This window comes from Thamnophis elegans, chromosome 1 (assembly GCF_009769535.1).
Source record: "Thamnophis elegans isolate rThaEle1 chromosome 1, rThaEle1.pri, whole genome shotgun sequence".
In the NCBI taxonomy this organism is placed as follows: domain Eukaryota; kingdom Metazoa; phylum Chordata; class Lepidosauria; order Squamata; family Colubridae; genus Thamnophis; species Thamnophis elegans.
This window is the reverse complement of record NC_045541.1, coordinates 86,117,826-86,140,255: the sequence shown is the minus strand read 5'-3', so window position 1 is coordinate 86,140,255 and position 22,430 is coordinate 86,117,826. Positions and strand designations below refer to the sequence as shown.

The window sequence follows — 22,430 nt, the reverse complement described above, 5'->3', positions numbered from 1 at the left end:
AATAGACAGTCTGGGGAATCTAGCAAAAAGAACAGACGGATCTGGGAGGGATGGTATGAAGCAATTCAAAATTAAGTACATTGATTTGAAGTGTTTGGCTCTCAGGGTTTTTCTATGACATTTGCAGCAGTCTCCAGAACTTTGTTAACCATTGGTTAAGTATGGATCAGTTTGCAATTGCACCAAATATTTCCTTATATTTCTGGGGGGGAAAAAACCAAGATGTTCATCTCTAGATCAGTTATTTGTGGAGAAGAGCTTGATTTAAATATATTTTCAAGTAAATAATGCACATTTGTATAACAGGCTGTGCTCCTTTTTTATTGTAGAGAGAGCCCTGAAAAAATGAGCAAATATACCTTGTCCTCTTGGCCATACCACAAGCACTGCTGTACGGTGCCCAAGAATGCTGAATCTTTTCACAGAAATGTCATAGTTAATCCCAGTTCCAGCTGCAGTGGCTGCTTGTTAGCGCATCCTTCATATGGCATTAGCCCACTTCTCACAAGAAGGTAATAAAGAAACAAATAATATTAATTTGTTTAAAATGAGAAGAGATTAAGACATTAAACTCTGTCTTTCTATATCCCAGAATTTCACAAATATAGTCTTATACTGTACATTCTTGCTTTTTTTTTTTTTTTTTTACTCAAGCAGGTGGGGGTAATGCTTAGCAGAATTTGCTAAGTGTGATTTTTTCCTCCTGGGACCAGGGGTGTCCACAGAGTATGATTAAAATAAATCAAGAAGGCAGCCATGATAGTCCTGTGGAACATGCATGAAAAGAAAAAGAACATTTATTGTACTGGCGTGACTGTCAATTTGATATTTTTTTAACCACACCTGCAGACAAACATGGATTTAAACTGGGCTTTAAACATGTGTAGCTTACATGTTAGATAACATTTATTGTTATGTGTGATTAGTTTTTGCTGTGAGGTTCTTGGCTAACATTCTTCCATTTGATTTCAAGGTGTTTGTGTTGCAGCTGCTGTCCCTTTCTTCTTAATCCAAAATGTAGGGCAGGACAGAATTTGGGGAGATCACTGGATGTTGGTAGTCCTGTTCTGGCAAAAAAAGAAAATGACTGTTATTATTACCAAGGAACAATCATAAAAGATTTAGAGGCAAGTTGCAAGATTATTTTCTACATGGTTATAAAGGTGATTAAATGTACACCAAGTAATATAAAGAAATTACAGAAATTCAACTAAATGCACTTACTCACAATAACCATTTTTGTCAGTTTAGTGCAACAAGGGATCAGTGCATAGGGTTGTACGGATCCCCTTAATTCATACTGAATCAATCCAAGGACAGAGATAACAGGGCAAAGGAATCACTCCAAGAGAAACATAATATAGAAATATAAGTGTTGTGGATAATAAGCTACTCAGAGTTGCCTGACAGTGAGACGAGTGGCATATACATTTATTAAGTAAATAAGTAAGTAAGTAAATAAAATACATTTCATGTGATCTCATTGTGGGATGAATAGCCTTTGCTACCCATATAGTAAATGATGCCATCGCTTTTCTTGTAAAAAAAGAAGAAGAATAAACTAGAAAATGATGAATACTGTTGAAATCAATTGAAGAGCAAACTAGAAAGTTTAAACTACAATAACTAGTTTATTCTAGTTATGCTAGAATAACATAACTTGTTTATTCTAGTTATGTTACAAGATAAGGGCAATAAACATCAATTCTATTCATTTTCCAGGTATCACAATTTCTCTCTTCTACACACCACCCTCCAACTCTCACCCCAATCTTTCTCATGTTATTTTAGGACAGGGGCAGTCAATGTTTAGAGCCTGTTAATCATGATATCCAGCCCCTCTTCCTTCTCTAACAAATCCTAGGGAATGCCTTCTAGCCAGTTTAGTGTAACTCTAACAACATCATTAGAAGACCGTGACAGTTGCCAGGTAATTTTTTCAACATCGACCTTTCTAGGTTTCATTTATTTGTTTAATACCACCGTGTACTACATTAGGACATACAATTTATGCCAAGAATAAGCAAGTCAGTACCCTCCAGATATTTTCAATATCAACATCATACCAACAGTCCCAGCAGCAGGGGGGAATGGAAAGAGACACCGGAAATTATCCAATTATTACAGAACACTAATTTCTTTATTTCATGGCTTATACTGAGAACTAACTTTGTAGTATAATCTCACTCCAACTCTCCTCAACCCCTAATCTACATACACTAATAATAACCGTTGTGGCGCGGTGGTTAGTACTGCAGGCTAACTCTGCCAGCTGCCAGCAGTTCGATCCCGACTGGCTCAAAGTTGACTCAGCTTTCCATCCATCCGAGGTCGGTAAAATGAAGACCCAGATTGTTGGGGACAATATGCTAACTCTGTAAACTGCTTAGAGAGAGCTGTAAAGTGCTATTAAGCGATATATAAATCTAAGTGCTATTGCTATTGCTACACTCAACTCCTTTATTCCCAGCCAAACATGCCATCTAGAAAGACTATAGCAGGAGCAGCAACCTGAAGGGCACATGACTGAGGGAAATGGTTGTAACTAGGGGTATAAGATTACCTTATTAGACCTTTTTGTCAGGTTAAAACCAGTTCTTTTATTTCTTTGGTAGCACCAGAGTTCTAAGAGCGTTGTGCTATTTTGAAGATCTCGGCAACTAGTGATATTTCATAAATAGCATTATTGCTGGAAAGGTGGCAGGCGTGTTGATATATAAACTTGACAGTAGAAAAGAAAATCTGCCTTCAATTCATTAGTTGTTAGCACCTGAAACAAACATGGTATGTTCCTTCTGAAAAAGCAAGAAGCAGGTTTGTTTGCTCACCACACTCACTCAACATCCGATAACTCTGAAGAACCAGCTACTCAGAAAGCAGCGCCTCTGGAGTGCATCCAGCTTTTGTGTGACCAACTCAGCGCTCGGCTCTCATTCCACATACAAAGACAGAGTATAGATAGGAAAACAAACATTCTAATCTTTAAACAGCCCCAGAGCAGACAGAAAATACTCAAGGGGATGGTGGGGTGAGAGGAAGAAAATCTTTTGATTTTATAGCCAGGTAGCTCAGTTTTCTTTTACTGCAGAATCAGCTATTCAAATAGTATGGATGTGTTGAGTTACCTTTCATAATATAATCCAAATTTTGGGGTTGTGCTGTATAGCATTCAGTTCAAAAGCAAAGATTTTCAGGTATTGTCATTTCTGGTGATATTGAACTTATCAATTCTTCCTATAGATCAAAGAGCAATGAATTTTGGGGCCAAATTCTGGAAATGTTTACCTCAGAGGGAACCCCAGATAGCCACCTGGAGTAGGATAGACTATGACAAACACATTTGGCATTATTTCTTTTAGCTAAGACTGATCCACAGAGGGAAGATAATCATCGCAAAATAGTTTTTCTTATTTTAAAAAAAATCGGTTTGTTGTTAAAAGATGGTTGATTGGTAATAGATTCTCCATTTAACATTTTCAGCTTAAAATGTATTATTTCTTGTGTTATGCCCAAAATGTCAGCCCTTCCAGATAGGCCAGATAGGAAACACAACCAGTTAATATAATTTAACTTTATTGTAAGGCAAATTAATGCAAGTCTGAAAATGCAAATCTCCCGCAGTCACCTTTAACAGTTTGATCAATTAGGATTGGTCTTTCCTAAGTTTCTTTCTTGGACCATTAAGTGACTAGGAGTTCCTCTCTTTCTAATCTGATCCCTTCCTAGGTAGCATCTCTTCACTTTGTCCCTCAATGTCATTCCCACAAATCAATACACAAAATGATACTTAGACCTGAATAAATGATTTAATACCAAAGCAGCAGGAACTTTTGTTCATGTTGGATTCCTTTAGCTATGTCATCTTTTAACTATATTCAAAATTTATCTTGTATCTACTTTTTGTATTCATTTTTTGAAATTAGTTGAAAAGAATGCCTCTGTTTGCTTTTTCTTCTAGATAACCCAGGAAAGTAAAAGTGGTTGTAAAATATGGAAGAAAGCTGCATGACAAAGGAAATTATGAATGATTTTCACATATGAAATAAAATTTAATGGTTACTAAAAGGAGCCTTATATCAACTTTGCCTAATATATAGGTCAAACAGTCAAAGAGAAATTCAAGTAACAATTAAGTTGGGAGGTTATTTCCTCCCTGGAACAGGTTTATTTTTTCAAAAAAAGTGTTCTAAGTTATCAATAGGAACAATTTCCAATTATTTATGCTATTTATAAAAACATATTTTTTCTTTCTAATAGGAAGGTGAGCAAAGATCATTTCTGGTACAATTTGCAATGGGGCAAGATAAACCTTATTTGCAAAAAACAGCCGGCAGGGATATCTTTGAATGTGTGAATGGAATGAGACATTCCATCCTGCCTGGTGATAAAGTGATGGCCCCCTGGGAACCAGAGCAGAAGAGGTATGGGCCAGGAACTGTCCTCCAGGGCATGGAGACCAGAGACCCTCTGCGAGGTAACATTGAAATTACTTTGTCATATACTTGCGGAATAGCTTTAAGAGAAGCATAGTGGTCTAGAGCTGGAGCTCACAATCAGGAGGCTCTAGGTTTGATTCTAGGTATGGCAGATATTTCACTCTCTGGGTGCAAGGAGAAAATAATTACTGTGAACTCAATGTAGGTGTTAGGAAGGGCATCCGACCAATAAATGCTCAACTCCATTCAGTCACTCCAACTCCACCCCAATGCAAGGGATGATGGTGTCATTAAGAGAAAAAAGTACTTGGGGAGTAGCTTTAGGCTGTGTTTGCCAAGGGAAATAAAAATAGGCTGGTGCTTCTCTTTTAAAAAGAAGAAAATCTTTATTAGGATATTGCATTAAGATAGAAAGTTTAAAAACCTAATATAGCTGATGTTGTATATTTTAAAGTGTTGTTTTGTCTATTTATCCCCTTCCCTTGTTTATTGTAAGCCGCCCGGAGTCCTTCGGGAGTGGGCGGCATACAAGATCAATAAACGAACGAACGAATGAACGAACGAACTGGGTTAGCCATAAGCATATCAGTTTAACTGAAGAGGACATGTCAAAGAACGGAATCACAACACAAACTTTCACTACAACTATTGCATCTCCTGAAACTAAGACAGTTCAATGAGATTATACACCCCAAATTGAGGGGGTGTCTTCCAACCCCCTTCTCATAGGTGTGTGTATCTGTTCATGATTACTATCTCTTCACATAATTTTTCCCTCTTATGGTTAGTAGCTATGTTTGTGCTTTAGGCATTTTCTCAGTGTCGTGCTGTGAGGAGGGTTTGGTTGTCTTCCTTCTTGGCTTGAAGAGAAAGTCTTTTCAGTGACATCTCTTTGGCTCTTCTGAAAAGCTTACCTCTGACTCAACATCTATATTCCTTCTCACTCAGGCTTTATCCAAGCTTTTCTCCCTTCACCAAAACCGCCTCACAAGTGGAAGTCACAACTGAGAACGTTCAGTACCAGCAAGATTCTGACTGCGGCACAAAGTGCTGGCTCATCTCGGCAGCCAATGGTGCCTATTTATCTACTAGCGTAGAACATGCTAGTAACTGACTCAGGTACCCCTTTCCTGGCATGGATCACAGTTTCTTCTTGTTGAGGCTGCCGCACTGTCTCTTCTCCTGCTGGGAAGTTAAATTGATTTCTGACATCCTAAGAACACTTGGTTTTTGTTTTTCATTAAGTTACATCACACTAGATAACCTGTTTCTGTGGCAGAATCAATTCTTCTACGCATATTTATAAGAAATAGCTCACAAAAGTAACTATAGAAATTGCCTTGTGGATAATTTTTTTTAATGGATAATAAACAAGAGGCTCTAATTGCATTTGCGTTATTGAAGTCAATATATTTGAATTCAGAGTAGCAAGAGTAAACATTCACACATTGCTAAATTGTCCTTCATCAACTTTGAAACACAGTTAGCATTTATGGTCAAATCTGTTATATTACAGCCCTTAATGGTTTTTGTCTGAAAATATTCCTTTGCAGTATATTTTCATGTCATTGTATGATACTACTTTGATGTTTCCATTTGAACATAAAGAATGTTACCTCCTTACATTGTCTCTGTTTTTATATTCATAATATTAATTTCCAGACTGGGAACATGCTAAGCTTTTGCCATGCAGATCTCAACAGTCCCTGTTTTGTAGCTTGTACAAGTGAAATAAATTGCCCCTTCAAAATCCTGAATGTGTTCCATTTTTGGCAAGTTAAGTTGCAACTTTACTATATTTATTTATGCCTGAAAAACTACTAAGGCTTTTAAAAAACACATGAAGAGTCCCACTATACAGATCTTGTTTTAATTATGAATTGATCCTGCAAATTATTTCCCTTGAAGGATTTGTTTAATTTTGGTTTGCAGAATTCATTCTTGATACATCTCTTCCTCTTGATTTCCTCTTGTTTTGGTGCAGTATATTTCCACTGCTACAATATTTGTTTTAATGAATGTTTTGCTGCTGAGAATTCCTTATCTCTCTCTGGATATTTCCACCTGAGATGTAAATTTCTCCTGTAGTTGCCTCCCTCTTTTTCCTAGGAGCTTGGAAGTCTGATTTTGAAATCTTTCCTTTCCTCAATTTACTTTCTAAGATCCTGAATCTACTTGGACAAGACTCAGATTTTCTTTAATCTGGAGAAAAAAAATACTTCATGTTCCTTACGCAAATAATAGTCCAGAAAGCCATTCTTAGCCACTTATAGGCAATTGTACCTCTCCTTATTTCAGCTGTTCTGGTTGCAAGAAAAAACTAAATATGCCGATAAATTGCCTACATCTTTAAGTCTTCATTACAAATTTGTAATACAAGATAAATTTGAAAGTTTGTGACTTTTTGTTTGAAATAGGTTCCTCAGTTTTTCCCATATTTCCATGCAATGTCTTTATCTTCCATACAAATAAGCAGATTAGTGCAGCTGGGGATCCATGCCCAGTAGCTTGTTTGCAGTATCCCATGTTCCTTTCCAATTTCATCTGATATTGCATCTAAGGCCTTGGACTAGCTGTGGTGCATTCATCAGTGTTTCATTACTGTCTACTACTGTGTATCACAGCTGGCTATCTTGTTGTTAAGTAATCTGCTTATTTTGAAGACATTTCAGCAACAAAAATACCCTTATACACACCAATCCCTTCCCTTTCCCTACCCCCAAACTCTTACACTTTCATATTTCCTTTTGAGTTGGGTGCACATTAGTGGTGGGATTTTTTTTTTTTTTTTTACTATCGGTTCTGTGGGTATGGCTTGGTGGGCGTTGCAGGGGAAGGATACTGTAAAATCCCCATTCCCTCCCGATCAGCTGGGACTGGGAGGCAGAGGTAAGATGGGGGCAAGGCCAGTCAGAGGTGGTATTTACCGGTTCTCCAAACTACTCAAAATTTCAGCTACCAGTTCTCCAGAACTGGTCAGAATCTGCTGAATATCACCTCTGGCGCACATGGGAAGAACTTAGTATATCGGTAGTAGACTGTGCAGTATGTGGGAGCAGCTTTCCCACGAAGAGCTGAGGTGGCGCAGTAGTTAGGGTGCAGTACTGCAGGCCATTTCAGCTGACTGTTATCTGCAGTTCAGCGGTTCAAATCTTACCAGCTCAAGGTTGACTCAGCCTTCCATCCTTCCGAGGTGGGTGAAATGAGGACCCAGACTGTGGGGGCGATATGCTGACTCTGTAAACCGCTTAGAGAGGGCTGAAAGCCCTATGAAGCGGTATATAAGTCTAACTGCTATTGCTATTGCTATGCTTTCTGCAGCCAAAGCCAGGTGCAGAGAGAAGTAAAAATAATAGGAATATGCATATTGTTTAGCATTTTAAATAGTTCTGAATCTCTGCTCTAGAAGGAGCTAGAAAAAGCTTTTTGACAAGGTCTAACCATTTTTGATTCTACCTAGGTATCATTTACTGAAAATGGGAAAGCAGGCTCCTTGCAAACTTGAAAAATCATTTCATGTCCGAACAAAAGACCAAAAAATGAACTGATCCAAATATGTACAACTGTATAACACCCTTTAAAAGTTTTGTTTTTTTCTTGGTATGTTTTGTTAAGTCTGCATCTGGTGGAAAGTTGTGCTGTAGTACATGCTCTTCACAAACTACTACCTAAGGAGAATATGGAGGCAGCTCTTTGCAGCCATATGAGTGGGCATAAAGTATAATTAAAGATGGTGACTAAGCCAAAAAGCTCTGTTACTGAGCATATGTGTTCTCATCTCTCTCCCCCTACACTACATATTGCATTTTAACCGAGGTTTGAGGCTCACTATTAAAATTGAAATAGCTGCCAGTTTGGAATTGCAGTATTTGCAGAAATCAGATTTTGTACCCTACACAGATTAATGGTCTTAAAAGGGCTTTTTGACTTCTGCAAGTACAATTTAAGTGAATTAGGTTCAGACTGAAATATTTCTTTTGATTTCCCAGTTTTCTTCCCATTTGAAAAAAAAATGCATATATTTTTTCTTGGCATACTTTAAAATATTTTGAGATGGGGTTTTAGATTTTGTGATGCGATGGAGAATACTGGAGTTTGGGGTATTTTTCATTACTGTTGTTCCCAAGGCAGCCTATCCTTCTTGGTGTGACAAACCCATGAAAGACTTCATTGATGTCTTATCAGGGGATGTGAAGCCAATGAGGCTGCAGACGGAGAAATTATTGTTCTGTGAAAATAGGACACACATCCTTTAGCTACCTTGTGGACTACATCTGATGCCAGCACACCATCCATATTGCTTGCTAAGTGAGAAACTTTTCCCCCCTCTGCTTAAAAAAAAAAAGCCTGCCCAAATCCTTTCTCACAAAAGAGATGGAATAGTCAAGTATGAAGAAAATAAAAATCTTAGTATAGCAACAAAGTCAATTGTTAAGAACACATGCTTGGCATTTTAAAACAAACATTCTATATATTGTTTTCAACAGAAAAAGAAGATGAGCAAATTACAGTCAGCTTTTGGAATGGGAAGAAAGCCAAAGTTCCATTAGGCCTCGCTTTATGGATTTCTCCAGTGCGGTGGGAGACAATTGTAGAGAGGATCCATATGCCATACACAAGCAGGAAGCAGTTTGAGGGGCCACTTCACAGGCCTGGCTGCTACAATTGTTCACATGGAATTATTCCAGCTTGTGTTCTGTGTGATTTCCAAAGGTGCTGGTGCACATGTTGCTGTTTTACCCGTCCTTGCTGTGGTGATTTTCATCACACATGCTTATTGCCTAGACACAGGCAATGTGTATCCTGTTGCTGCCACTGCTACTCTAAATACAGTGGCTGGTGGACATGGCCCTCTTTAGCCGAATTAACCTCCGGAGATTTTAAAAAAGAATTCACTAGTAAGCCTTGTAAGCCTACAACACCATTCTTAGCAATAGAAGCCTCTCCTGAAGCAGAACATGATACTGTGCTACCCAGTTCTTCCTCATCCTCCTCAGAGTCTCAATGTGAAAGGGACAAAAGTAGCACTGAGAACACAATGGTAGATCGTGCAGTGAACACAGATTCTAGTCTTTTTGAAAACCTCACCTTACAGGAAACCAGAAGACCAGAGTGGAAGTACTGGAAGAGAAGCCAACCCACCTTTGTTTATAAAAGCCAAGGTACACAAAATCTCCCTTGATGGATCTCAAATAGATATCTAGAACCTGTTGCTTTCACATACAGGGTGAAAATCAGGCCACACAGTAATTCACATGTGTAATTCAAACATTTCAACCCAAATATAATCTGGTTTATATGTTGTTTAAATCAAACTATTTTGACTTAGATTTGATTTCTTAGCATTATGTGTAAAACACAGTCATTGTTTCATGTGAGTGTATATTAAGTAATGATGGTTGGCCCAAGATTTGTTAAACTTGTCCTTTGCCTTTATACATATATCATAAGGAGGGAGGGGGAAGAGAAAGACATTGTTTCAGAGGTTCTACCAGTTCAGTCTGATTCAGCTGAACTGATGCCATAAGCACTGCCATCTTTTTTTTTTTGCTTCTGCGCATGCACAGAAGCATTTTCCCAATACTGTGCATGTGCACATAGCAGCTGGAACCCACCCGTGCATTGTTTGCATCTACAGATGTTGTTTTCTGTGGATCATACTGGCTAGGATGCTTGGAATTGCCATAAAGTAACATCTCAAAGATAGTAGATTCTCCAGACTTGGCCTGCAAATCAGAGAGTTTTATGAATATTACAGTGTTAATGGAAGTGAAGTACTCCATTATAGACATATTTGAGAAAGGGCAAATAACCACTTATACTAGCTTGGTTAGTTTTCAGGAATAACTCTTTTGGATCATGATCATTTGGCCCATGTGTAACATCTAATTTATGAGTGTACTTCAACAGGAAAAAGACATTTTATGATGACGTAGGGCACTTCTACATGGTTGTAAAGTGGTGACATTTTGTGCAGGAGTTGGCAAAAATCATGCCACCCTAAGAAGAATTGCACTTTCAACTCCTGCTCAATAAAGAGAATAGGAATTTCATCTGAGCCATAAGTGGAGGGAAGAGAGAATTGGGATGGGGACCATTGCCTCTGGTGCTACCACAGCTACTAGAAGATCATCAAGGGGGTTCCTGCTGCTAGTTCTCCAGTCCCATGGAGTCTTTCTCCCCTGCTTCTCTTGCCCACTGCAGATTTCTTCTGACAATCATGGTTAACAAGAGAAGTGGAGGACAGGCAGCAAAATGAGTTTTCTTTGCATTAGTTCTCCTGGCATCAAAAAGAGCCACATGCCCCATTTCCCTTATCAGCAGGGAAGCTGGAAACAGCTCTTCAGGTAGCATCCCACTAATAACCTTGTAGAAAGCTTTACTGTGAGAGGACTGGCTATAGAAACCCATGGTAAAGCTATTCCGCAGCGAATTTGGTCCCCATATTTCTCCCATTATACAGTTGTCCTCTCCCACAGCTTAGCTTCTTCCATAGTGGAGGAAAAATGGGAAGGAAGGCACTGTCCTATTGGGGGTGGGCGGGGGAGCTTAAAGTTACTGCAGGGGCCCTGGCTGAAAAGCCAGTTTTGTCCCACTTCCTCTGATCTCTGAGAGGAACCAGGATTAACATGATCTTTTTCTGCCCCTCTTGATTTGAAAAGAGAAGTAGGAACGCCTGAAATCTGCTGCTAAAAGTGGGTGACCCTGAAAAATAAAGTGGCAGGGTTGGGGCAAAGCGTGAAGTTTCAATTGGCCAATAGGAGCAAGGCCAGCCCCAGCCCAATTTACCTTGGTAGGATGCACTAGAGACAGACCAGATAGCATGACTTGTTCTGGGAAAAGCTAAAAATGGCCCCTTGAAAGGCAAGTGCAGACAATCTTTTGATGGGTCAGAGATGAGTTGAACACAATGTCACCCATACACATCCTTTAAATCTTTATGCTGAAGGTTTGCCAACTTTCTGTTCACAATTGGAAGATAGCATTCCAGCCAAGGCATATTTTTCTTTGCAAAAGCCGCTTCTGATCCTTTGGCTACATTTGGACGGAGCTCCCTAGAACCTCTTCAGCTGACAAGTCAAAGTTGATTTCCATTGCATTAGGAAAAGGATCTTAAAGCCAAACCACAGGTAAGGTTTTTAACAGTGCAATCTGTAAAATGGTTGCTGCGATAATAGAGAGGTCAGTTTTCACCTTGCCTGCATACATGCAAAATACACAAAGTTAACAAATGCCAACAAATTTCCTACTGAAATCCAGAGGTATATTAAAGCAGGTCAGTATTAGGTGGTTATATATTATCATGCTGACACTCAGTTCATGCGCTTACATATTTTGGAATGCATTCAGTATTTTAACTTTTTGTGTTCTATGTGATAAGAGTTCTTTGCTATAGGCAGTTCTGCCAAAATTGTTTCTAAGAGAGTAATATTAAACCAATTTTTCATTTTCCATTATTTCACTGAAAATAGTCATTGAATTCAACAAGCAAAAGCCAAGAATTTATGCGCTGTGGTGGCGCTGTGGTAGTGCAGGCTAATTCCGCTGACTGCCAACTGTCAGCAGTTTGGCGGTCAGTAAAATGAGGACTCAGATTGTTGGGGTCAATATGCTGACTCTGTAAACTGCTTAGAGAGGGCTGTAAAGCGATATATAAGTCTAAGTATTATTGTTATTTCTATTTCTAAGAGAATGCCACCAAGGGAACAATGTTACTGATAGTCTACTTTTATTTCACATTAATAACCAATCAAGCTAAAGCAGATTCATGGGGGTAGATAACTATCCCTTTTAGGCATTAAAGTACTTAGAACAGACCTAGGGTTGAGGTCACACATTATGCTAAGTGACAAATCACATTATGATTAGCAGGGATCATCTATCGAGTCCTTCTCGTGGATCTCAAGATACTCTGCTTGTGGATTTCTGACATTTTGTAGAGTCAAGTTTCTTTTTCAACCTTTCAGTCTATAATTGTTATAATATCATCTATAGGAGCCAACACTGTCAGTAGCAGCTGCAGAAAAGAAAGAGCTGACAACAAAGCCATTTCATCTGCAGATGGATTTCCACCAATTTTGTACAACCACAGTGCTATATTTGAAACCATTGAACAGTCTCGTCAAAGGGATCTTTCGATGAAGAAAATCTTAAGCCATGGAATTACTAGCTCATCATGGGGAGGTTAATTATATATTGCTACCCCCTCTTTCTTTCAGGAATGCAAGATGGCACTACACAGTAGCATTGCTTATAAGATTCTCTTAGCTTTTTCATAAGTTCTTCTTGCCATACTACTGAAATCCTGAACAACACCAGGGTAAAGTAATTTTGAAGTAACTGGTTTTTTTAAGTTTGAGACTAGTCATGCCACAAAAAAAAAGGATCAAATCAATATGCTTTTAGCTAAATGACTCTGTACTAAACATTAGATGCTGATGAGTGTAATGGATTTAGTCATTTATCTTTAGCCAGAATGTACTGTTTGTTCTATCTACAGAGAAGCAAAATAAAATTACTTTTCCCTACTCTACTCCAACAGTGCCAGAATTTTAGGTGAACAAAACACAGAGCAGAATCAAGTGTTCATAAAAAAGCAATATCATTATCACAATTTATTAGGTACAAAGAATTGCATAGCACAAAAGTAAAAATACATTCATGATTCAAATTGCAGCAAATGTTAATCAAGTTCAAGCTATAACAGTTAAAAAGTAAGGTAGAGAAGAATACTCAATATATTAGGTATGAAAAGATGACACCTCAGACATTGAAATTGATTTTAATTTTCATTCTTAGGAGGTAAATGAAAAACCAGATTTACACTTTCTCCTGGCTGAACATTTACTACGTGTGCTTCTTTGATTGTGTCATCATATGAAGTTGTGTTGATTATATATGAGCCAGGTGACACTTCAATGAGGATCTCCTGCAATGAACAAAAAAAAACCCTTCAATTTTAAAACACAAAAACAAACTTCATCGGGAGGATATTGTTCTTAACAAACAAATGAATTAAGTTTAGTACATTGTAGGAAAAAGAATTTACTCTATTGATCAATCTATGTGAGCTGAAATATATTAGGTAAAATCTACTGGAGAAAGATAGTAACAGTTCATCCGAGATTAAGGCAGCAATTGTCCTGGCAAATACATTGTTGAGTTTTCAGCCCCAAATTATGTTATATTCCAATCCATTGTGTCACTGGGGTACCCATAAATATTACATGTTTATTTCAAGAAATCTTTCAATCTGTATACTTTATAGCATGATGTTCAATACCTTGCAAATAGATTTTTATTGAAGCAGTACAAGATTTCCTCCCTCTTTTCTCTTGATTTTGAAAATTTGTCTCAGTGTGAGTGTATTTGTATGGGCAAATGAAAATTATTATATCTGCAATTTTGTGGATAGGTATAAACTGGTAATGAACTATACATAAAATGCAAAATGCATTAGCCTTAACAATCCAGCTCTCAATGAGTCTAGTCACTGGGATGAGTGGGTGCTCCATCACTGGAGGCTTTCAAGAAAAGATTGGACAATCATTTGTCCATGATGGTATACTATAAGGACTTCTGCCTTGGGCAGGGAGTTGATCTCCAAGATCCCTTCTAGCCCTATGATTCTATGACTCTAATCTGTATGCCTAATTGCAAGGAACATCAGAAAATATGATTTAGCAATATCCATATGGCCATAGATTCCCCATCCCCACAACACAATTTAATGCAACTTGATACTTGCTTCTGATACAGACGGCTGAGCTGAAATTAAAGCAGTTGGTTCAGTTAAAGCAGTTGCTTCAGTTTTGTGACGTTCAGGCTTTTTCACTCTTGTAACGTTTTGCTTTTCCACTACTGGAGCATTTTTCCTTTCCTAGAGAGAACACATTATAGCTTTCAAGTCTGGAAGTGACTAAGTTCAGTCTATACATCAGCCATCATCTTGCCCAAATCATAAATAACATTACTGTGCAGGAGTAAACGCCAGAAGGTAACAAGGACACCCATCAAGAATTGGTGGTAAGCATAACTCTCCAAAAACAATAGGCTCAGCAATATCTCTCTCACCTCACGCATAATTTCAAGGGAAAGAAAAATGTGGAATCATATGATGGAAGGCCCAATGACTCATTCACCCAATTCTACTTTTTAAAATCCTGGCTAAAGGGAATACATGGAAGGTTCCATTGCCCTTGAATAAACAATTCTGTCTTTGAGGAAACATTCAGGATCCTTACCTCATCTTCAAATGTTCTTAGCAAGTTTTGAGATGCTTCCCTGCTGTGGTAGCGAAAAATATGTTCAATTTCATTCTCGTCAAACTGAAATGGTGGTACTGAACAGTAGTAATTCTAGGGGAAAGTGGTTGATGAAAAAGGGATTACTAAACCCACTTTGTGTGCATGAAACATTTTAGAGTATATGTGGGGTTCAAAGCAACCCTCTACATTCACCCCTCTATTTAAATCCATGTTGTTTTAATGCTCAAAGCCAGACTTGTCCTATTGAGACCTGATGACAACAGTATCTTTGGCTCTGCTTCCACTTTCTGCCTTCGGAAGAGCAAAAGAAGCTTGTTTATTTATTTACCTAATTTATATGCCACCCATCTCGCCAAAGTGACTCTAAACCAGAATTTATTTCTGTAATAGGACACTTGCATCTTACTCTACAGAGCCGGATTCTTCTACTTGAAATGAGAATAATGATCCATTATCTCTGGAATATCTATCATCTATCTATCTATCTATCTATCTATCTATCTATCTATCTATCTATCTATCTATCTATCTATCTATCTATCTACCTACCTACCTACCTACCTACCTACCTACCTACCTACCTACCTATCCTATCCTATCCTATCCTATCCTATCCTATCCTATCCTATCCTATCCTATCCTATCCTATCATCATCTATCAGTACAGAATACACATATATGCAGTTCCAAATGCTGGAATGATGGAACAGGTAGGAAATGCAACTAAAACACCTACATCAAGCTCTTAAAAATGCTTAAAGAAGGGTCTGAAACTGTATGGACAGCATCTGCTAAACTTTTGTGAAGGCAAAGTGAACAGGATACCAAAATTAGACAAAGAATTCTAGGCCCTTGTACCTCACATGAAAAAAATATATAATGCAAAATAAAATATATTTTTATCCTGCATCTTCTTCCAAGCAATGAATTTTCTAATACAGCTAGCAGAAGTGCGTACAAATGAAACAGAAGTTTGTGTTCTTTTATTTCACAGGTGATAGTTTAACATAATATATCCTGATTTTCCCAGAAATTAAAGTAATTTTAAGTGTTACTTGGTTGGGATTGTGGTTGCTCATATTAGATTCTCAAAGGGTCGAGTCAAGATCACCAGTCTTTTCAGCATACAGTAAGTCAGAGAGATCTGTTCTGAAAGGTTGAAGAATATTTGGGACAAGATGGAAGAGGCTACAGGGGCTAGAGGTGAAATAATTAAAAACAACTTTTGCCTTCCCTCTTTCAAGGGCCTCTCCTGAGTCTCAGCCTTTTCTGTGAATGGGAACAGACTAAGCTTTCACTGAGAAAAGGTCAAGCCTAAATTTAGCCCACAGAAAAACTCATGATAGAAGAACCCCTTTATGTCAGAATTGCATTTTGCCTCTTTATAGAACTGGTTACCTCGCATACTGCAGAGATACAGGCCAGGTGTTCAGCAACTGCAGCAAAAGCAGCTTCAAGAGAAACATCAGCCTCTCCCTGTTGTCAAAAACAAAATGTTACAATAAAATATACATACAGACACATGATGTAAAGAAAAAAACAACATATTATGATGCAGAAACAGCCTTCCAAAATATGAGGCCAACTACATATGGCTTGATACTCTAGCACTGTGATGCCAAACCTATGGCACGCATGCCACAAGTAGCACGCGGAGCCATTTGTTAGGGCACACAAGATGTTGCCCTGTCTTCGGCCTTCATTTTTGGCCCTCCGGAGGCTTCCCTGAAACCTCAGAAGGGCAAAACACAACCCACTAGGCAAACCTGAAGTTTGGGAATGGACTTCTGGTTTGCACATTAGGGCGTTTTTCGTCATCCAGAGGCTTCCAAGGGCAAAAAACGTCCCTATAGGCAAACCGGAAGTCTGTTCCCAAACTTCTGGATTGCCGGTAGGGCCGTTTTTCGCTCTCCGGAGCTTTCAGGATGCTTAGTCAATTGCATAGTAAGAAATAGTATTCATTTCTATTCGTTGAAATATTTTAGCTGCTTCTCATGACACCTTTTAAACCAAAACAAACTACTAACAATCCTTGCTATGAGACATACCATTTTCTTTCTTTATATAAGAAAAGGTCCAATTTGGTCTAGTGTTTTGGTCTAGTGTTTGCACCAGACTAGAAATCAGGAGATTGTGAGTCCTAATCCTATTTTAGGTCCAAACCAGCTGAGTGACTTTGAGTCAGTCATTCCCTCTGAGCCCAATCCATCTCAAAGGATTGCTATTGTGGGGAAAAGAGGAGGGTGGAGTATTAGAGACGTTTGCTGCTTTGAGTTCTTTATAAAAATCATAAAGGTATCTATCTATCTATCTATGGTTGTATTTGTACTGTATGTAACAAAAAGCAACAGCTTCCTCCCATAATTGGGGCATACCAGGGGTTGTGACACTAAATATCTATCTATCTATCTATCTATCTATCTATCTATCTATCTATCTATCTATCTATCTATCAGCTACCTACCTACCTACCTACCTACCTACCTACCTACCTACCTACCATAAACCTTGCTGCAGAGCAAAGAACTGGAATCCAGGTACAGGCTCTAAGGCTTATTGGTTAAAACCAACCAGCCCTTACCCGAAAGGTCCTGCTTTGGTGATGAGAAGGCAGGCACCAGTACAATTTCCTTTTTTTTGCTCGCTCCAGAACTTGCTGAGAAAGTGTTGCTGTACGCTGCATGCGACGGTTCGCATTTAGTGCCTGGAATGCCATTCCTTGAATTCAAGCCTTAAAAAACCAGAAAAGTTGCTCAGTCAGTCAAGAACAGCAGTGCTGGAGAAAAGACTAGGTGACAAGGGAGACTGTATTGCCCAGCCAACCAACTCTCTGATTCCTTCTCCCCTTCTACCAGTTTTCCAGAATAAATGTTATTCTACCTCACTTGCAAGGATATCTTTCCCAATCCTTCATTTCCCATCTTGAAACTCTTTCCTCAAACCAGTCTTCTCTCAATACAAGTACTTTTCTTTAACAATAGACTACAAAATTATCAAGGCAAGAAGAAAAAGTTACTTGGTATACTTCAGGCACACAAAATTCATTATGATTCTGAAAAATGTTGGCAGAAAAATGACCAGGTTTTGGACTTGCTGAGGCCTTGCTGGTTTATAGAACTTTTCTTCGCCATTTCTGTTTGCTCACACACACACACACACACACACACAATTACATACATACATACATACATACATACATACATACATACATACATAGAGAGAGAACCACTCTGACAAGAATGACAAGTTATATCTGCCACTTGGCCTTTCCCCACTGCTAAGCACATCAGCCAAAGTGACAAGGAGGAAGAGAGCTACTGACAATAGCCAGTACAAGGCTACTGTATATTTTTGCTACTTGATATAAATCAGCTGTGATTCAAAGACACAGCCCCAGAGGACTCCGTTTTCAATTAACCACAGTTTAATATTATTTCTGATCTCTAAACTGAGCCCTAAATAATTAGGTATAATTAATACTCTATCAAGACAAAATCAGAACACCAAGCTGCTGTTTCTATCATCTTTGTTATCTTTGTCTTTCCTTGATAATGTAAGTATAATACTTTGCATTTTATCACTACATGTATTATACAATACTGCCAGCCAACAACAGTGGTTGGTAAACTTTGATTTATACTTTAGTATTGCACAAGTCAATCATTATTTATTCAGTAAGCCATGGCTAAAATAAGCTATGGCTTAGTTGGTACATCTGAATCAGGCCTTAAAAAGGGACAGAATTAACTGTTAATCAAACTTAAAATATGCTCCAGATTGAAATAGTCGCTTTAGGTTTTGATTTTAAGTAAATTTTGCTTGTAAGCACCTCCATTAAAATCAGGAAAATACTTTTCTCAGATATGTCTCATGTTGCACTTTTTTTCCACATTATATCTTCCAGAGGAGATGCCTTTGTTACCAGTTTTGACTTTTGGGATACTATGTGTAACCAATGCATTACACTGGTAAAACTGAAAAAAGTTACAGTGCATCTCAGTTGTGAGTACAGTTGAATTTATCAAAAGAATACATTGAAACTGTACTTTGTGGCCTCAATGGGCACCCAAGCCTTGAACCTGTTATTTCAAAAAGTGACTTAAGTCCTACAAACGTAGGCAGGGTAGGAGTTCCTATGTTTAGATGGTTCCATGCAGACATTATAATGCAACTGTTGGAACTTTACAAGAATGCCATTTGTAATGCTGATTACCCAGAAAAAGAATGCAGCTAGTTCCCGCCATTATAAAAAAAACTGTCAATATCTAAACCTACCTTAAGTGTCAACCTCTCCAGGAATCCCAACATACAAAATGTTACAATGTAGGGTAACAAAATACAATTATGGGTAGCAATCAAATTGATTGGCAAACTTCTAAACGAGGAATTGCTTTATTCATGGTAGAGGATCCAGATAGGCAATTTTCGCCCCCTCCCTCAAGCTAAATACTGTTGGCTAGTTGTAATATAACCGAAGGATACACTAAATGGGGCGAAGGTCGAATAGACTCTTATTAAACGACCTTCGCTCAAAAAGCACACGTACGCCACCTGCTGGCAGCCTTAGGATCTTACCGCCGATACACCCTCCCACGGCACCGCTAGGCAGAAGCTGTGAAGTACAGCAAAGCCGAAGGGACGGAAATGAAGGAGTAGAGCACTTATCTCCTCCACAAAAGCCACTTTCTCCAGGAAATGCTTGCTTGGCCTTTCAAATGACAAACCCTTGAATAAGAACTACAGGACGTCACCAAGGACGGCTACAAGAAACGGCTAATTTCCTCAAAAATTCTAACCCAGAGCCAATGGCCTCTTGTAGCCGCGGCCCGGGCGAGGAGGGAGGGGCGTCGGTTTCGCAGAACAGCCATTCGTGACGTCACGGCCCGCCTGCTTTGACGGTGAAATAAATAGGAGATAAATAGCTGCTTTACGGTCTCGGGGATCAGTTCTGCTTTCTCTGCATTCAGGGCATTGGCCTGCGTGATCGATACGGCCAGAGAAAGCGCGATCCCCGAGTGCTACTATTTATGGTAGAGGGGCTTCGGGCTGGAGATGCAGAGACGGGACTTACCTGTTGGGTACCGTACTTTTAGGAAGCCACGTGTTTAGGATTCAGGTCTTGAATTGGTTCGGCAGGAATGATGGCCCGGCCGGAATAAGGGATGCACTTTTTGCAATCCTCTGGTTAGACTAACACGATATCCTCGCGTTTACAGTGCTATTCTGTGCATATTTAAGCGGAGGTGATGTGTCCTTGCTCGTTCACTTCGTAGTGAGCACGTGCTCCTGCCGCTTCCTTGCCATCCTCCAAAAAGCAGGGCGGGAGCGGAGAAACGTCCCTCCGGCAACCAACGTAAAGCCTTATACTTCATTTGAAGAAAAAGCCCAAACAAAAGAAGGACAATAATTACAAGCTTTTCCTACCAGTTCCTGAGGTGTGTTAGTGTCAAAAATTAGTTACTACACATCTGGACGTGCTTTCTAAAGAGCTAATGCCCTGGAGGGAATTCGTTTAAACGTTAGGCTCAACACTAGGCACTTCTGAGCAAGTATGTTGTAAAATAAAATGGGTGCTTAACAGAATTGCTGGGTCTGTCCCCTTTAATTATTAAATGGTATATTTAATCTGTGAGGGAGCCGGGCTGCAAAACCCGTTGGACCACTAGATGGCAGAAAGATATAAAAAAAAATCTTTCTGCCATCTGTTGGTGGTCTGGAGTTTTTGAAGTGGTGTACTGTATTCTAAAGTGGCTGTAAAACGTCATCTGCAAATAGTGACATTTAGCACTGCATGATAATTTGGTGGTAGATTTCCCAACATGGGAGCTCAGTTCTCGTAATCTCTGTTAAATCATCCTGTATACTAACATGCACCAACATGTTAAGTCATCCTCTATAAGTCACAATTGTTGGGTCCACACACAATTTGTCCTGCCAGTAACAAAACACATTTGAGCTTAGCCCGAAGAATTTATATTATCTTATACTATTTGCTTTAACCTCCCCAGTTTTTTTTTTTAAGTTGGCTTTGTGATGAGAGCTAATTTAAACAGCTTCCCCCATGGACTCTAGCTCAGCTCACATATCTTCATTCTTGGCTTTTAGCTTAGTGTGTTCTAGCCAGTTGTTTATTTAGTAAATTAAGAGGCATGAGAGCCAGTGTGGTGTAAGAGTTAAGATGTTGGGTTGGCACTGCAGAGTTTTGTTCCACCCATTGTTACATAGCTCACTGGGTGACCTTGGGCAAATCACTCTCTCTGTCTCTGCCCTGTCTACCTCACAGGATGATGTTGGAGGAAAAATGGAGTGTTAATATATTACTTTGAAACAAACAGTTGGAATACAAATCTAAACAAGCCAAAACTTAGGTCAGCATGTCCAACCGTGGTAACTTTAAGACCTGTGGACTTCAACTCCCAAAAGTTCCCTACCAACCATGCTGGCTGGGGAATTCTGGGAGTTGAAGTCCACAAGTCTTACAGTTGCCAAAGTTGGACACCCTTGACTTAGGGTGATGTTTCAAGCAAAGCATATTCTCCCTTTTACTATCTATTTGGTTTTGGGGTTGAGATTTTCTTTCTTTGTGGTTTCCCTCAGCCAAAAAGCCAAAAACATTATCTATTTGCATCTGGGTAGAGAGGAAAGAAATAGAGGAAAATAATTAAGCAATATTTTTGGCAAACAGGAAATTGGCCAAGATCGCTCTGGAATATAACATTGTTCATTCCTATTCTGAAAAGGTGGTAGTTGCCCTCGGCTGATGCTCTTTTCCTTATTGATTCTGGATCTTTTAGAATTTATTTATTTATTTACACCCCACATTTATTATTTTTATAAATAACCCAAAGCGATGAATATATTCACATTCCTCCTATTTTTCTCGCAGCAACAGCCCTGTGAGGTGGGTTGCTGAATTTGCTGTCCTGATTTATCCATGTCAGGGTAAAGAACTCCAGGCTTTCTGGCTACCCCCCCCCCCCACTTTCTGTAGATGGGACAAGTATCAGGTCTAGACTTCCCTCTGGGTTTTAGGACCTAAGAATTGAAGTGTGCTTGAAAGGCTGAAACCCGAAAGGTTATATCACCATAAAGCATTTAAGGGAATGGAAGATTCATTTATTAGCTGTTCTGTTGTTTATACTTATAAGGATTTTAAAGATTGGCTTGGATACAACCAGGGTCAAAACCAGTTAATATCTTTGCTTAATCCCAAACTGACCCTCCCCTCACATGAGAAAAAGCCCCCCTATAAGCCCATCTAAACCAAAGAATAGACGCCTCCTCACCAACTCGCAATGTAGCCCAAGGGCAGCCCTAACAAGGGAGCTGCAACTTAGAGAAACCCCAACCTTCCATCTTCTTACTCAACATTCCATCTCCTTAACAACTATATTCCTCAGCTTTGCTGTCCTCCTGGAAGGTCCATTGTGTCTAACAATAGAACTCACTTCAGGTACACCGACAAGGACATGCCCATTTCCCCAAACTGGCCAGCAAATCAGATCTCTAGGATTTCCCACCTTGTAGCCGTTGTAACCCTATAATAATCTTTGCTTTCCCCTTATTTTGAGTTCCATCTTGTAAAACAGGCACCCAGGGATCCTTGCAACAAACATGGTTCTTTTCAGAGTTGTGCTCCTTCTTCAAACTGAATCCATGATAAAACTGAGCTCCAGAAAGAAGACAGCAACTGAGTTTCCTCTTGGTTTATAGCCACTTTGTTTTA

At 39.0% G+C, this 22,430-nt stretch overlaps 2 protein-coding genes across 5 annotated transcripts; one reads left to right on the top strand and one right to left on the bottom strand.

The window, feature by feature from the left end:
- Positions 1 to 345: 345 nt before the first annotated feature.
- On the top strand, positions 346 to 12,625 carry C1H11orf16 (chromosome 1 C11orf16 homolog). The gene is made up of 5 exons (XM_032210699.1): positions 346 to 512; positions 974 to 1,127; positions 4,258 to 4,474; positions 8,924 to 9,598; positions 12,432 to 12,625. The coding sequence occupies exons 1-5, from the start codon at positions 346 to 348 to the stop codon at positions 12,623 to 12,625; spliced, it is 1,407 nt and encodes a 468-aa protein (XP_032066590.1).
- A 396-nt stretch (positions 12,626 to 13,021) lies between these two features.
- On the bottom strand, positions 13,022 to 22,063 carry LOC116503227. 4 transcript variants are annotated; one of them, XM_032209497.1, is made up of 7 exons: positions 21,991 to 22,063; positions 19,776 to 20,070; positions 17,286 to 17,435; positions 16,103 to 16,180; positions 14,681 to 14,794; positions 14,185 to 14,316; positions 13,022 to 13,365 (listed from the first exon to the last, which is right to left on the bottom strand). In XM_032209497.1, the coding sequence occupies exons 3-7, from the start codon at positions 17,418 to 17,420 to the stop codon at positions 13,219 to 13,221; spliced, it is 606 nt and encodes a 201-aa protein (XP_032065388.1). In that variant the 5' UTR covers positions 17,421 to 17,435; positions 19,776 to 20,070; positions 21,991 to 22,063; the 3' UTR covers positions 13,022 to 13,218. The 4 variants fall into 4 exon arrangements, with proteins under 4 accessions (XP_032065388.1, XP_032065395.1, XP_032065404.1 ...); XM_032209504.1 differs by lacking the exon at positions 21,991 to 22,063 and having other exon boundaries at positions 19,776 to 20,089; XM_032209513.1 differs by lacking the exons at positions 19,776 to 20,070; positions 21,991 to 22,063 and adding an exon at positions 19,280 to 19,560.
- Between the last annotated feature and the right edge of the window lie 367 nt (positions 22,064 to 22,430).